The sequence below is a fragment of the Brachyistius frenatus genome, unplaced genomic scaffold (genome assembly GCF_029030835.1).
Source record: "Brachyistius frenatus isolate BFR_SWC_R1_liver_20210118 unplaced genomic scaffold, ASM2903083v1 Contig_109, whole genome shotgun sequence".
NCBI lineage: Eukaryota > Metazoa > Chordata > Actinopteri > Embiotocidae > Brachyistius > Brachyistius frenatus.
The window spans coordinates 460,740-476,429 of record NW_027210708.1 but is presented as its reverse complement, the minus strand read 5'-3'; the positions used below and the strand labels follow the sequence as shown (position 1 = coordinate 476,429).

The 15,690-nt window shown below is 42.0% G+C and overlaps 2 protein-coding genes across 4 annotated transcripts; both read left to right on the top strand.

Moving 5' to 3' along the window:
• The first annotated feature begins 102 nt into the window (after positions 1–102).
• srsf1a (serine and arginine rich splicing factor 1a) lies at positions 103–4,259 on the top strand. 2 transcript variants are annotated; one of them, XR_011311508.1, is made up of 5 exons: positions 103–564; positions 1,260–1,438; positions 2,303–2,475; positions 2,658–3,437; positions 3,833–4,259. XR_011311508.1 is itself a non-coding variant. In XM_069712365.1 (4 exons), the coding sequence occupies exons 1-4, from the start codon at positions 377–379 to the stop codon at positions 2,853–2,855; spliced, it is 738 nt and encodes a 245-aa protein (XP_069568466.1). In that variant the 5' UTR covers positions 103–376; the 3' UTR covers positions 2,856–4,259. The 2 variants fall into 2 exon arrangements, 1 of the variants encoding a protein (XP_069568466.1); XM_069712365.1 differs by having other exon boundaries at positions 2,658–4,259.
• Positions 4,260–4,728: 469 nt separating this feature from the next.
• dynll2a (dynein, light chain, LC8-type 2a) lies at positions 4,729–8,937 on the top strand. Of its 2 annotated transcripts, none has more exons than XM_069712364.1 (3): positions 4,729–4,906; positions 5,468–5,620; positions 7,023–8,937. In XM_069712364.1, exons 2-3 carry the CDS (start codon positions 5,489–5,491, stop codon positions 7,158–7,160), a joined length of 270 nt encoding a protein of 89 aa, XP_069568465.1. In that variant the 5' UTR covers positions 4,729–4,906; positions 5,468–5,488; the 3' UTR covers positions 7,161–8,937. The 2 variants fall into 2 exon arrangements, with proteins under 2 accessions (XP_069568465.1, XP_069568464.1); XM_069712363.1 differs by having other exon boundaries at positions 4,732–4,906; positions 5,465–5,620.
• Positions 8,938–15,690: the final 6,753 nt, after the last annotated feature.

Here is a 15,690-nt window from a genome sequence, read left to right as displayed (position 1 = left end):
AAAAAGATGTCTTTTTGACACACACCTGCTCATATTGGCGGACTATTTTGTAAGGCGGATGTATCAGGTTACTTCCGGTATTCACGAACGCCTCCCTCTGCAAAGAAGCGCGATTCCTGAAGGGAAAAAAAAAAACAAAAAAAAACACGGGACCAGTGGGCGCCGCGTCCGAGAGCATTGTCTCCCCCCCCTTCCCCCTATTCAATAGCCTGCAGACTGTGGCGTAAAACGGCGCCAATTTGACTGGTTTGGTTTCTCCGTTCCTGCTCGACCGTTCGCAGGCCGCTCGGAGGGAAATCCTCGGCGTGGCTGCAGCAGCCGTTTCCGAATATTTTCTGACCAACGCGCGGTTAGCCTTAATTAGCAGTTAGCTGCGATGTCGGGTGTCGTGCGAGGCCCCGCCGGGAACAACGATTGCCGGATTTACGTTGGGAACCTGCCCCCGGACATTCGCACAAAAGACGTGGAGGACGTCTTCTACAAATACGGAACAATCCGAGACATCGACCTGAAGAACCGGAGAGGAGGACCGCCTTTCGCCTTCATTGAATTCGAAGACCCCAGGTGAGGAGCTGGTGGTGGTGAGGAGGAGCTGGTGGTGGTGAGGAGGAGCTGGTGGTGGTGAGGAGGAGCCCGGTGGTGAGGAGAAGCCCGGTGGTGAGGAGAAGCCCGCTAGGCCGGAGACGGCTTCTATTGTGTTGCTACCCTGCTCGCGCGTAATCGCACTAACTCCGGGCTCGGACTACTCCTTGGATCACAGCTGCATTGCTCCTGTGACAAAACGTGGTGTGTGTGTGTGTGTGCGTGCGTGCGTGTGTGTGTGTGTGTGCGCTCTTTCGGTTTCAACTTTGTTTGTCTGTTGCCTCCTTGCAGACGCAGATCTGTTGCCTCGTCTCGTCTCCAGATTTGTAGATGCTGTTAAATCCGCTGTTTTACAACGCCACGGTTTTGTTGTTGTTGTTGTTGTTTTTTACTGTGCATGTTATTGGCCGCTTCCTTGTAGTTCAACAAACAGAAACTAAAATCGTCTCGGTTGAGTGCACTTACGCAAAGTGTTCACGAGCAGGCGTTGTTGAATGGTTAAAAAAAAAAAAAAAAAAAAAAAGCTACCCGCCGACATGGCTGACATTTTTTTTTAAATTCATTAATTAATTTGTTTGTTTGTTTGTTTGTTTACCTCTGCATGTGTAGGTTCAACTTCGCAGCCCTCCACGTGCTTTTGTTTAACCTCTGCGCCTTTTTTTTTTTTTGAACTGCAGGGACGCGGACGATGCCGTCTACGGGCGCGATGGGTACGATTACGACGGGTACAGATTGCGTGTGGAGTTTCCTCGGAGCGGCAGGGGGTCCAGAGGCGGGTTTGGAGGGATCGGCGGGGCACCCAGGGGCAGATACGGGCCACCGTCCAGACGCTCCGAGTACAGGGTCATCGTGTCGGGTAAGGACGCTGGTCAAGTTATTTTACTCGGCAAGAAGTACGATCATGTCCGCGGGGGGGTTTGTTTTACGCGCTTCATGAACGCATCTCTCCAAAAGTTTTTAAGAGCCTACTTCACATGTTACAAACTTAGTTGGAAGTGGAGTACGTCAAATGAGGATCACGCATTCAAATGCATATGACGGACACGTGCTTTTTGAGCATCATATTGACGTTTAGGTAAAGCCAGAGATATCTGTGTTGGGAGAAAAATGTACTGAATTCGGCCAAACACTGCGGAAGAATACGCGAGGAAATCCTCCGTCCGGATGCAAAAAGAAATACGCCTGTTTTTCATGGTTCTGCCGGAACATTTCAATTTGTTTGCACTCGGTGGCACAATTGTATTGTCGTGAAATTTCCTCATCTCGAGATGTCCTCAAATGATGTTTATGTGCAGTGACGTACAGCGATACAACTTTAAATGAGCGGGTCCTGTAAAGATGTGAAAAAGACCCGAGACCAAAGTCGTCCAAAAAGTCTAGAAATGCAACGCGTGTGCTCAAAACGTTGCAGTTAACTCCCAGGAATAATAATGCCTGTTAAAAGGCATAACACACGGGAGCTGGCCGTAATATTTCTTCTGTAAAATAAAGAGCCATGACGGTTAGTGTTGATGTTTGGTATCCTTGGTGCAATCCAGTTTCAAATTCTTTGTATTTACAGTAAAAAAAAAAAAAAAAACCCAAATGAAATCCAGTCTTGCAGCAACCATTTAGAGGGAAACGCATCTTCCCAGTAATTCTCACAAATGTGGACCATCTGTCGGCTATCCTAGTTTTTTTTTTTGGTTGTTGTTTTGTTTTTCTCTCCCCCCCCTCGCAGGTCTCCCCCAGAGCGGCAGCTGGCAGGACCTGAAGGACCACATGCGTGAGGCGGGCGACGTGTGCTACGCTGACGTTTACAGAGATGGAACCGGGGTTGTAGAATTTGTGCGCAAAGAGGACATGACCTATGCCGTTCGAAAGCTGGACAACACCAAATTCCGCTCCCACGAGGTATGTTTACGGCTTTGATTAACTGACATGGATAGTGTGTCTTTGCTGTGTCGAGGTGAGTACTTCAGGATGTGCTCCGCTATGTCATGAAGAACACCGCGGCCCTCATTTCCATCTGTGGTATTTCCACCGTTTGGCAGGAATGTTGTCTTTTCAATGTCAAGTTCTCTTGTGTCCGCCAGGGAGAGACCGCTTACATTCGTGTGAAATTAGATGGTCCCCGCAGCCCGAGTTACGGAAGATCACGCTCCCGCAGCCGTGGCAGCCGGAGCAGGAGCCGCAGTCGCAGCGCCAGCCGCAGTCGCAGCAATTCCCGTGGTCGTGGCAGAGGATCGCCCCGCTACTCGCCTCGTCACAGCCGCTCTCGCTCCCGTTCCTAAACCTTTCTACCACCGATGTTTTGCCCTTTTGATGTATACCCTCCTGTTTTTACCTTTTATGAGTTTCTTCAGATGTCAGCTATTGCTTTTTTTTAAATTTTTTGCATTTCTTGTCCCGATGTCCTTGTGGATGATCTTGGTATGTAGATGTACCCCCACCGTCCCGTCCCCCTCTTTAAACCTTTCCCCTTCTTCTCCAGCTGCTTCGTCCTTTTGCTTTCTCCTTCTCTCCCCGTTCTTTCTGTCCGCTCGATTTCTGCAACAATAGGAAATGTGCTTTCGAACTTCCAAAAACGTTGAGTTGTTCTGAGATGCACTCAATGTTTTTGCAAGTGTTGGGAAAAAAAAAAAAAGTTTTTTTTTTTTTTTTTTTTTTAAATTTCTTTTAATAGCTTCTCTCGTTTGGTATGTGGGGTGGGCTGTTTGGACGGGGAGCCCGATGCTTAACTGTATTTTACCCTTGTGTCTTCCTTTAGACATCTGAAGAGAAGGATTAAAGTGATTTGGAATAAACCATTGTGGAGCACATTTCATTTGTATGGTCAGGATAGGACATCTAGGAGCAATCAGGTCGAGGCAATGGTATGCTTCATATTCCATAAATTGAACGTTTTGATCGGTTGCCATGTCATGCATGTCATTTAACTAAGCCATATGTGCTGTACATTGTAATATACACAGTTTTTAACATGCTACTCTGGCCTGTGACAGAATATGCAGTCCTAGATCAAGTGTTGTGATGTAAGTGTATCTTTGCTGTCAAATGTAAATTCTGAATCAGTTTGTTTCAAAAGCGTCCCACTTTACCTTAAATGTCCTCATTGGTTAAAATGTTTTAACTTCAGGGAGTGATAGTTTTTGTGCTCAGCGGCATTTTTCTTTTTCTTGATCTGAAATGGAAAAAAAAAAATTAGGCCCAAAAATCTTGACATTTTATTCTAACAGTCTGCCTCTGATTTTCTTCCTGGTATTTCAAGGTTTTGATTGGAGGAGTGGCTCAGTGGATCCCAATCCTTGGAGCTGGATGAGTGGATCGATTAGGAAAGGGATAGGCAAGGATGGATGCTCGGAACGGGATCAGATTTCCAGGATTCAAATGAGTTGATTTCAGAACTAATTATCGGGAGTCCCAGAGCAACTTTCTTTTTCTTTTTTTTTTATTAGGCCCTCCCTGCCTATCTTTAAAGTCTTTCAGTGATAATGGCTTTATTTTACAAGAAAACGAAACTGAGGACCAGGAAGTTGGATCAAAGGATGGAGTCGTAGATGCCTGGTATGAAGGAATTAAAAAATTTGGGGAGGTTGGGAAGGGGTTTCATTTGGGAGTAGTTTGTATGTTTTGATTTTGCTTAACCTTACTTTTTCTCGTAGCATTTTCAATAAAAACACTTTCAAACAAAGACACTTTCAGTTTGTTTTTTTTTATTTCTCATCCATTTTAAATCGTGTGACTTGTCAAATACAAATACAAATCAAATTTAAGGTTTTTCTGGTCCCGAGTTACAATTCCTCAACGAATTACGCAGCTTAAATTGGTAAAGCGGAAAGCCAGCGGTGCAAGAAACGGGTCTTAAAAAGCGCAGCTGCGGCCGCAGTCGTGATATTTAAACACGCGCGAGCACAATACAACCTCGTGCGTTTAATATTCAAAGCTCCGGTGTCTCGGCTGTGACGGCGGCTGACGAAAAGGCCTTTACGCGCAGACGAGCGGTGCCCACCTACCCGCCGAGGTCTCGTTTCCTTTTTAGCCCACGGTCGGCGGTGTGCGCTGTGAATGATGCATTGTGGGATGAAATAAGATGCCGGCAGACAGGAGCTGGAGAAAAACGCTCGCGACACACGGGGAGGCTGCAGAGCAGCCAATGGCAGGGCGCAGCATGCGGCAGAGGGGCGGGGAGCTGCCGGAGCGCAGCACAGAGCCAACCTACCTACATGCTTATTGTGTAAATCTTTAAAAAGCAATTAGCCGCAGCATCATCTAAAGCGTTCCCCACTGGCTGGGTGAAATCCATATTTAAGGAAAGAAGTGTTTTCACGCGGCTCAAACAGAGGTGAGTGGCAAATTTCCTCATTTGGAAAAAGACACATATTTCTGATTCGAGTTCTTCTCATAATGGTGATTTTTTATTTTTTTATTTTTTTATTATTGTATATTTGAATGCATTCCGACTGCTTTGACGTGAAGACTGTATTAGCACAGGTAGCGGAAGGAGTGTTTTGCGTGAGCTCATCGTTATCTGGAAACATTGTGATACTTGTGTTCTCCTGATGCAGAAGCTGCTTTTATCAGAAAGTGATTTTGCCAAGTAATATAACTCCACCTGTATCAAGTTTCGCAGCCAATCTATGCAACGTTCAAGTCATCGTCCAGTTAAGAATACGGACAGAAATACACGAGCTGAAGTTATGAATTTAGATGAGTGCCGAGGTGAGAAAACGCCGTATCAGACGGGCAGCTTTCTACGCGTAAACGATGTTTGCGATGATCCGGCTGGCCTAAACCACCCCCATCATCACCACCACCACCACCACCACCACCACCACCACGTGCGGTGTCAATTTTCAGTGCGGTACGTCTGACTGAACGTGTGCTGCCTGTTCTTCCTCAGCAGGCATCATCATCCTCCTCCACCATGACTGACAGGAAAGCTGTGATCAAGAACGCGGACATGTCCGAGGACATGCAGCAGGACGCCGTGGACTGTGCCACGCAGGCCATGGAGAAGTACAACATAGAGAAGGACATCGCAGCCTACATCAAGAAGGTGAGAAAGGACGGGCGCACGGGTGGATCCAAGCGGAGCTCTGCGAGCTCTCACCGGGGGCACATGATCTGCAAATTCAGGGCCTTGTGTATTCTCACATCTATTTTTGCTCAGCGTGGAGATGAGGCTCTTGTGATGAGGCCACAAGCGGGAATTTTTTTAATAAATTATTACTAAGGTCCACAAATCCCCTCAAATCACCTTGTTCACAAATATTTTAACCTGACACCAAAGAAAGGTGTCTATAGTTTCCGATTTCCCAACACGGTGAGCCGATTCAGTCAGATGTTATTTGTACGGTGTCTGTCGTAAAGGTTGGTGCTGTTCGGAGTGCTTTACAGACGAGCTACCAACACAACACAAATACAAAATGTAAAGAAATCAAAACAGCTGGACCCTAATGTACAAAATACAAATTAAAGGCAAATAGTAAAATTATTTTAAAAAAACCAAATATAAGTAGAATACATTAAAAAAATTAAAAAAAAAAAAACAGGTGAACACAATAAGACATAAGGCTTTAGATGAAAATGTATATATTACACATAACAGTTTCTCATCCACACTTGCCGGTAATATATTCCAGTGAATCTCTTTATTTATACTAGTTTGCTCAATTTCTCTGCTTGGAACCAGTAAAGTTTTATCTCAGTCACTAATTGGTCTGAAAAGGGTTAAATCTAGATGCAAATTTGCTTCAATGAGCCTATAAATTATCACCAGTTGTTGGGATGCACGATAATATCGATACATCGTGGTTATCTGCCGATAAAGGCTTTAAAATAAATGATTGGGACTGGTCCACCATGTACATTTCTACCGACGCGATTCTTTAACTATACCGAAACACTGGATGCTTAATCAGAGTGAATACTAAACGCTCCACACCGTGTTTCCTGTGTGAGGGTGCAATGATACGCCTGCGGTTCGGAGGCTTTTTCAAGTGTCCGAAACGAATAGCGAAGTTATTTGAAATGGTTTTATGTAAGGAGGCGCCTCCATCACAAGAACCAGCATCCCGAACATTACGAAGAGTTTGTGAGGAACAGCGTATGTTGGCACCGGCAATTGGCCAAAACAGTCGCAAAATATTGGACGTTGTCCCTTTTTTTTTAATTTTTATTTTTTTTTATTGCAGAAGATAAACTCTCACCAGGTTGCTAAAACCACCACATCTTCCCTGAGGACCAAAACCCGGATGTTTTTTTTTTCTTCTTCTTCTTCTCTCTTCTTCTTCTTCTTCTTCTTCTTCTTCTTCTTCTTCTTCTTCTTCTTCTTCTTCTTCTTCTTCTCTCACTCATAATATCCTTTGGTTTTGGACCGTTACTGATTGATTTCAGATATCATTTTCTCAGTATCCCTGAATGGCGCTTTTTAATCTCCTCCTTCTGACTCTTTTCAGGAGTTTGACAAGAAGTATAACCCCACCTGGCACTGCATCGTCGGGAGGAACTTCGGCAGCTACGTTACCCACGAGACGAAGCATTTCATTTACTTCTATTTGGGCCAAGTGGCCATCTTGCTCTTCAAGTCGGGCTGAAAAGTTTCTGATTGGTGTTTAGGAGTTCTTCTCCCTGAACCTAAGTCGGAAATGCACTGGTGGCTGATGTCTCCCATACACTAATAACGACATACCATAACGATGCAAAACCGGCCGTGCGCAATTGCATGGACTATACACTATTTAATATGTATGTTACAGTAAGTTTACTTTTCCATCGTTGCCATTTGAATGCAACTGAAGTAGTTTTTGTTGATGCTGTTAAATTCTAGGTTGTAAAAGATTTCGATGTGGCCCTTGATTGTACAATAATGGAAAGCTGTAGAATGTAGTGGTGCATCTGCTTTCCTCCACGAGTGGCATTGCCCGACCCTGTTAGGAGACTCCGCTGGTTCAGATGGTAAAAATCATACTGCGTGCACCAGTTCCACAGTTCATCATTAAGATTTCAACATGCGATCATGAAAACGAGCTTAATAATGGGGCCAAAAACAAATTCCACAAGAGAAGTTGAGTTTACTCCTGCTGTTTTACAGATTTCAAAGAATCGTGTCGCGCGGAGATGCACGTGATTTAAATCTTGTACTGTTTTCGATTTGGATTTTAAACAAGTCTCCCAGCAGAAGTACAAATTTAGCAGCCGTGTTCAGAAAAGATGTCGCAACATGCAACACACCCGACACGTCGAAACCGACACAAGCCGCTGCGAGCGTTTCCAGAGGGGAGGGGTGGGGGGGGTGAATTTAGCCCGTCAGCGATTAAACCTTCACTGTGAAGGACGACAGAGGGAAGAAGGCTCGCGTACCCAGACTTTAGCTTTTAAAGTCCCGAGTTACAGCACGACAGACCGGCTACCACGATCTCCCGGCTCACCGACCGAGTTCAGTCTTGTAACCCTGTGTTCCCGCATGTTTTAAAGACAATAACCGCAATTTATTTAACAGCTATCGGACACAAACTGAATCTCCCCGGCAGCCAAATCATTTCCATTATTTAACTTTTACTTTTGGGTATGTAGATGTAGAATTGAGCCGCCGTGTGTCTTGTCCCAGTCCTCGCTATAAAGCAGCGTTAGGAAGGTGTTTTTTTTTTCTTTTTTCGATAAAACATCTGCAGTCGACTCTACCGAGGCCGCCGTCGCCCCCGTGTTCCAGATGGTTTTGTTGTCTCGTGTGGCCTGCGATACTTTCAAGTTGCACCCCCCCCCCCAACCTTTAGTTTTGCATTGCCATTATACTGCCAGACAAGCAGGAAAGACGAAGCATTCGGAGTTTCTCGAGGCAGACAGCCAGCAGGTTTATCTCTTTTGTCTATCACAGGACTTTGGGTTTTTCGTTTTGTAACGTCAGTATATTTAGTTTTAAATGGCAATGCTCGATGTTTGGATTCTGATTTAATGTGTTCTTTGGGAGGACAGGTTGGAGGGTTTCGGTCCGTGGAGCTGGATAACACCACACATTTCATACTGTGTGAAGACTGTGCACTCAGTTGTTCTCTCCCGTATGTCAGCTATGGGTAAAATGTGTGTCTCTTAAAGTGTTAGCTTGGATTGGCATCGTTCTCGAGGGACGTCTTCCTAACTATTGTCGATGTAAACTGATTTAGTATTGTTTTTCCTCTGGCATGTATTTTTTGCTGTGTATATGTAGGAACCGTTCTAATGCTGTTAAATTTGCACAAAACGTGTGCCTGTCATTGCTCTCAACTGTAACCGGCTTGAGTACAATTGCACTTCATTACAAATATCCAGTAGGTTGCTACAGAACCAAAACCGTAGAAACTCGATAAAATAAAGATTAATTGTTGACTTATAAAACTGTGGCCTTCTACTTTGTTCATTCCCCACCACTTTGTGCTGAAACCATCGAGACAAAACGATCCCTCTTACATCTGTGCAGCAGCGGGCTCACGTGTACGAGGGAGCTTTCTCCGAGCTAAAAAGCTGTTTTTACATTTATTTATTTTTTTGCGGAACCACGTTAGATTCCTAACTATGTATTTTTGTTTTGTTTGAAAAATGTTCTGAGCATATTATGCAATGTTTGAATAATATTTTCAGTGGTAAGTTGTTGGGTTTGTTTTGTTCCCATAATGTTCTTTAAGGAGGATAACATTCTCTAAAACATGCTATAGATATTTTTTCGTGCTAACATTCCTCACCCTCATATTTAAGGGAAGTGTGTGGTAATTTGAGTTTCAGTTGTTAACTTTATAGTGACAACATGTTGTCGCAATGTTTATAACCTAAAGTGTTATTGTTTGTAAATTGCGACAGTTGCAGCAACTCCACAGGCAACATTCACAAAGGTTAACGGTATCTTTTTTGGGGGGGGGAATCCAAATGGTAAAATTGATCAAATAAAGCTTCTCTGCTGTGATAATTTGCCAATTTTCCCCAGTTTGATATCATTTCAGATGAAATACAGGTGAATTTTTGTTTTCTTTTTTTGGACAATGACTGTGAGAATAGGAAAATGGCGCAAACAAATTGACATTAAATCCAAACACAGTCGAGTGTGACAACAGATATCCATAATGTGAGGTAATTGAGCAAGATGAACAACGCGGAGGGGAGAGGAACAAAGTGCGTGGGCTTCAGTATTGATGTGTGAGAGCTGCAGGCCCCAGTTGTATGGCTATAGTGTGTGTTAACTCTCAGCGAAGGAGAAGCAGTCCGTAGCAACAAGTGTGAGACCTTCGCTCAGAGACGAGGAGAGCAAACCATGTAAGCGTGATATCAGTTGCTGTCGCCTGGTGCTGTTTACCCGTATGGCTCCAACGCTCCCACGTTTGGCTGCTCATCACTGATCTGTGTGATAAACGGAGGCTGCACTCATGTCCTGTTGGATTTATCACAAAATGCATTCTTTAGCCTGTCACTGAATCGGAATATACAAGAGTCCTTTGTTTAGATTTTATATGTATATATTCTCTTTGACTCAAAACTGTTCAGATTTTTGATTTGATTCATTTTATAATTGTGTCAGGCACAAACAATAGGCCCAGCCCAAAAAGGCTTACAAGGCGCCATTCTTAAAAAGACGAACAGAAACCAGAACCAGAATAACAACTAAAATTTCAAGTAATTCTCAACAAATAAACCCACCTGACAGAGGTAGCTAATTCATAAGTATTAAAGCTAAACAACTTTTCCATTCTGTCGTTGTCTGTGCACCAAAACATTTCTGGATTTTGAACATTCATTTTATTTATCATTGATCTTCTAAACTCATCGTAGCAGACGAATGAAACATGGAAGTGTGATTCATTTTCAACTTTTTCTAAATCAATGTTTCACATAGCCTTTTCTCCTCATGGACGTTTTTAAAATCTTCCAACCAGAAAAAAAGAATCCTGTTCTCAACTGTGCAACAAAGGATCTACGACGTCTTGATAGGCTTGCATTAACATCAGGTTCAGGACAAAGATTATGTTTGATTTGAACATATTATTTTTCAAATCTATCAAGTAACTTTCTTTTGGTTGTGTTAATGTTGCATAACATAGCCCGAGGAGATTTATGCAATTTATTCCTCCCAAAGAAAACTTCTTATTGACCCTGTTTTCTGTTTCGACATATAAAACAACAGATTTTCACAGACTTTTATCATTTTAAATTTTCTTCTTATTGATCCAGAAATCCAAGTGATATCACCCCGACAGCCAGAGTTGGAGCAAACGCCTAAAAACAACGTGCAGCTCTGTACTTTACATAGTCAGCTATTCTAACAATCCTTGAATCCCCAAATCCCTGAACGGTAAATTAATATGGGGGACACACACTCATCATGAAGCTGGACCTGCCAGGCTTCATATCAGCTTCGTAGGTCATCAATTGCTATTTAGATTTGTGCATTTAGATGTATGTTCCAGTCTTCCAGTCTCAATTTAAAGGTTTGATTTCTTTGATCAAAGCTCACTATGACATTATAAATCATATCTGTGGTCATAACTCAAGAATTAATTTGCTAATTAAGACTCAAATTCACATTAATGTCTAATAGGATAAGATTAGGACATTTTATATCCAAAAGGTCAAAGGTCAACTTTTGACAAAAAATACTTCTCTGGCCGTTATTCAGCACCGTAGCTGACATTTAACATTCAGTCAGATAGTGAACTGGTGACACTAATGTTGGCTGTCCACCTTTAAACTGCGCTGACTGTTCAGTTCTTCTGTGCTGTCGAGTTGACGATGTGTGTGAAGCTTCCGAGCTTTACAATTTAATGCTCCTTTGCAGCGGCATCCATATTTAAAGCATCGTCTATTGTAATGATTACAGCTTTTGTTCTATCAGAATCAGATTTATTGGCCGAACTCCCTCAAAGTCTTTACCACACAATATATACAAGTGTGTATCTTTAGCCCATCAGCAAAGTGGAGGTGAAGGACCACTTGAAAATGATTACAAATGAGAATTACACTGAGACTAATCAATCATGGTTCTGCCTCTGAGTCCTTGTATTGGCTTTGTTTTCCAGTTAATGGAGCATAAACTAATGGCGTCAGTGTGGATGAAGCAAATAACCCGTCCAGCCCAGATATTATGTGTCAGGGTCAGAGCTGATGTAACCGTATCCATTACAGTGTGATGAAATCATAGAAAAATTGAATATTTTATGTTTTCCTTTATGGTCGAAATACAACCTTCATCTTGTGACCGACAGCGGGTGATATTTAGTTCACGCCTAGGGCAGTTGTTTTCTCATTGATAAAAACAGCACGAGTAGGGTGGCGCTTGTGTAACGGGTTCTGTTTGTGCTGCAGTTACATGATGTCTGTTGGTTGAAATCTGTGGAAACAAGAGCTCGCAGGAGCCAGTAGAGCTGAGAAAGCAGACAAATTAAAGGACAAGCGACTAATGAATAATTCCTAGAGACAGACTGAGGTCAAAGTCGGGAAATAAGATACTCTTTGGAGTTAACTGGAGGACTTTGTTCTTTAGACAAACATCATGTCTTCATTCTTTTAAAGCTCAAACCTTCCTTTTAACTTTTTTCCATTTAGTGACAGTAAAGCCTGACCAAGTGAAATGAGGAAGGAAGCAAAGCCTGCCAATCTCACAGATACTCTGCAGAACGTTAGAAACAAGATGTATCATAATGCTCTCATTCACTCACACTGTAAAACGGGAGTGCGTCAGAGGTATGTCTGCTTCTTCACCAAACCTCCGCTGTTGTTTTACACTCTTGTTTTTCCCATCAGCACCTCCTCCCCCAACATACCTACCTGCTTTCTCTTTCATAGCCTCTGGCTGCCTTCATCCATCTTCCCACACAGAGCTGTAATTTATGGTCAGAGCACATTTACTGCACAGATAATTGGCTGGGGAAGAAAACTGACCCTTGCTGCTTAAAAATACAACACACATTTGTATAAAATATTCACTCTAAATAACAGAAGTTTTCATTCACTTCTGGAAAGGTGAATGAAATTCAGGTTATTTGTCTGAACTGGGGCCCTGAAACTTACAACTGACAAACAGCTGGATGAGTCATATTGTATATCTCTCTGTCTCTGGTTTGTTCAGCCTAAATCATATCATTTTCTGAAAAATGTCTTACAGTGTTAAAGCAGATTGAAATGCAGCTTCATCTCACACTGGCAAGAAGCATTCAATTCTCTGAATGGTCTTGAAAAGGTCCCTTTATTGTGAAATATTTGTATTCCTCTACTCTTAAATGCGTCTATTCAGGCCCTCACAGGTTTGGTCGGAAAAACACTTGAATAACCTGAATTGCACCAAACAGACTGTTGTTTGGGCTCAGGCTGAAAATATCTTTTGTTTGCAGCGTATAGCTCTCATTGATGTGGTGAAGGTTTGTGCTCTGCAGATGCCTCATAGACTGTGAGATGACCAGTGGGTGGACTTAACGCTGGAATTACAAGGAGGCAAATGACTCAGACTCAAACATCAGGGATGCTGAGAAAATGAAAAAAAAAAAAGTGCCACATTCATGTGTTAGCTGCAGCAACTGCACACATGGGCCACGATTACACGGCATGTAGGTAGACGCACATGTTGTTAATGTGGGGAAACCAACTTTGAGTGCATCAGTGCATGAAAATCTTTCCTTATTCACTTCCTGCTCTTGCCCATTAAGTGTCCCATTAATTAAATTAAATTAAAAAATTTCCCCTCGGGGATTAATAAAGTAACTACCTAACCTAACCTAACCTTAAACCATGGCAATGAACCAGCATGCACAAAAAGCAGGACCTTCCCTAAGGGGAAGAAAGCCACCATCATTTCACCTATTTGCAAAATGTCTGCTGTGAAGACAGGTCTGTTGGAGACTGCAGAATTAAGACACACAGCGTGAACGCTGCTCAGCTGCAGAAATAAAGACAGATGAACAAAGTAAAACACATCTGTTTTGAATGTGACTTCATTATCTGACCTGTAAACATTTTTGTTTAGGCTCCATGTTCATTGGTTTTTGGGGGACGATAAGATATTTGCGGATAATTGGTCGCTCTGTTGTAAAGATGGAAGGCCTGAGCTCATGCATACCGATGTCGCGCTGGTTTATATCACCAGACACGATACACACAGACTCATCAAAAAGACTCAAAGGTCATCTATTGCTTGACTAAATTATTTGTCTGTTATATTCAACACCTATATATACCTTACATATAATAGAAACAGTAGGATGTGAGGCACGGCATTAACAGTTGAAGATATTTTTCAGGAAGTTGAACAGGTCATGTGACAAAACAAAAAAATCAGGAACATGATCTTTTCCCCCTAAAATGAATGTGCTGTCTATGAAATCTGAATTACATGTGATTTTTTTTCTTCTGCTTATATAATATAAATTACTGTGTTAAACAGCATTACATAACTGTTCATCCTTACACAGTGACACACTGAGCTGTAGTAGTATGTGGATAGATAGATAGATAGACAGACAGATAGATAGATAGATAGATAGATAGATAGATAGATAGATAGATAGATAGATAGATAGATAGATAGATAGATAGATAGATAGATAGATAGATAGATAGATAGATAGATAGATAGATAGATAGATAGATAGATAGATAGATAGATAGATAGATAGATAGATAGATAGACAGACAGACAGACAGACAGATTGGTAGATAGATGGATAGCCTCAGTTTCATACGCACTTCCATATTTTGACCACAAGAGGGAAACGTTTTTCTTTAAAACAGAGCTGCCTTTTCCCTTCTCTTTTTAGTTTTGTTATAAATGAGAGCAGTTGAATGAGTCTCGGTATAAACTCTGGAGTAAAGCTGATCATTTCTTTTTTAAGAAGTCTACATGGACATCAGCAGTAAAGCTCCAGGGAATCATTAATGTAACACACAATAATTGCAATTTTTGGAGCAGAATTTCAGCTGAATGATTTGTAAACATTTTCAAAGCATGATTACTTGAAGATTAATGAGAATTTGATATAGATTTTAATGTTTGTTGTGATGTCAGTAACATATTGTCTGATAATACTTTAGGAGTTATGTGTCAAACTTTTGAATTTTTCTTTTTTTCTTTTTTCTATACACTACTTTGTTGTTGATTTTAATTTATCAATCCACATTACTGATGTACTGCAAACATATTATCCGGTTGTACCAAATGATTGCACAGCTCATATTAGTGGAAACTTGTTGCCTTTACATTGTTATTTTTGTACATATAAGCAGATTTTTCACATCAACAGAAAATTATGGAACGCAACAGGAAGTTTTGCAGACAAAATGGGAATATCCCACGATGACCTTTAGTGGGAAACTTAGTTACTGATTGTAAAAAACAGAACATAACAACAAAAAAATACATTTGAGTTTTTCCATAACTTAACAAGTTTAAGTAGGTGTAGATGGATGTGAGAGTTTTCATGCAGACAATCTGTGCTTTGTCCTTGCGTAGGGCACCCAAGGGTGATGTGGCTCATAAATGATGGTGCCCGGTCTGCTTTGCTGCACCTGAGAGCAGTTTGTTCTAATGGTTTCCTCTGAATGGACTGCAGCCATCAGGGTTCGCATTGCGTTGCGGGAAGTTGCTGAAGCAGTCATCCTGCGCAGTTTCACTCGGGTATGGTATCGCTCATATGCCATTAGGCTCATTAACGGAGTCATTCTGAACTTCAGACAGGTGGACCTCAGCGGGGAAGAATTTCATTGTGACTGCTGGCATAACAGTGTAGATGCATGTTAATCAGACTGCAGGAGGGACTGAGAGGAAAAATCTCAAGTTTTAATGGCTTTGATTACAAAGCAGCATAAAAACTATGCAAACAAGTACATAACACTCAGTTTTGAAGTCATTTCACATCCCTGCAAACATCCTGCATGACTAAGTGAGGAGCAGGTTAAAGGTTGAAATGGCAGCCTTTCATGGGCCGCAACATTTTTATGACCTAGTCTGCTCCGACACTACTGGAAGCACAAAAACTAAAGTTCGATCCTGGTCAAACTGAATGTCATGATTGAGCCCTAAATAATGAAAGAAAATATGTTACCAGATATTCAGGTGCTTTGTAGTAATGTCAGAGACGTAGTAGTAGTGGTGTCAGAGCAAAGAGTAGGTAGGAG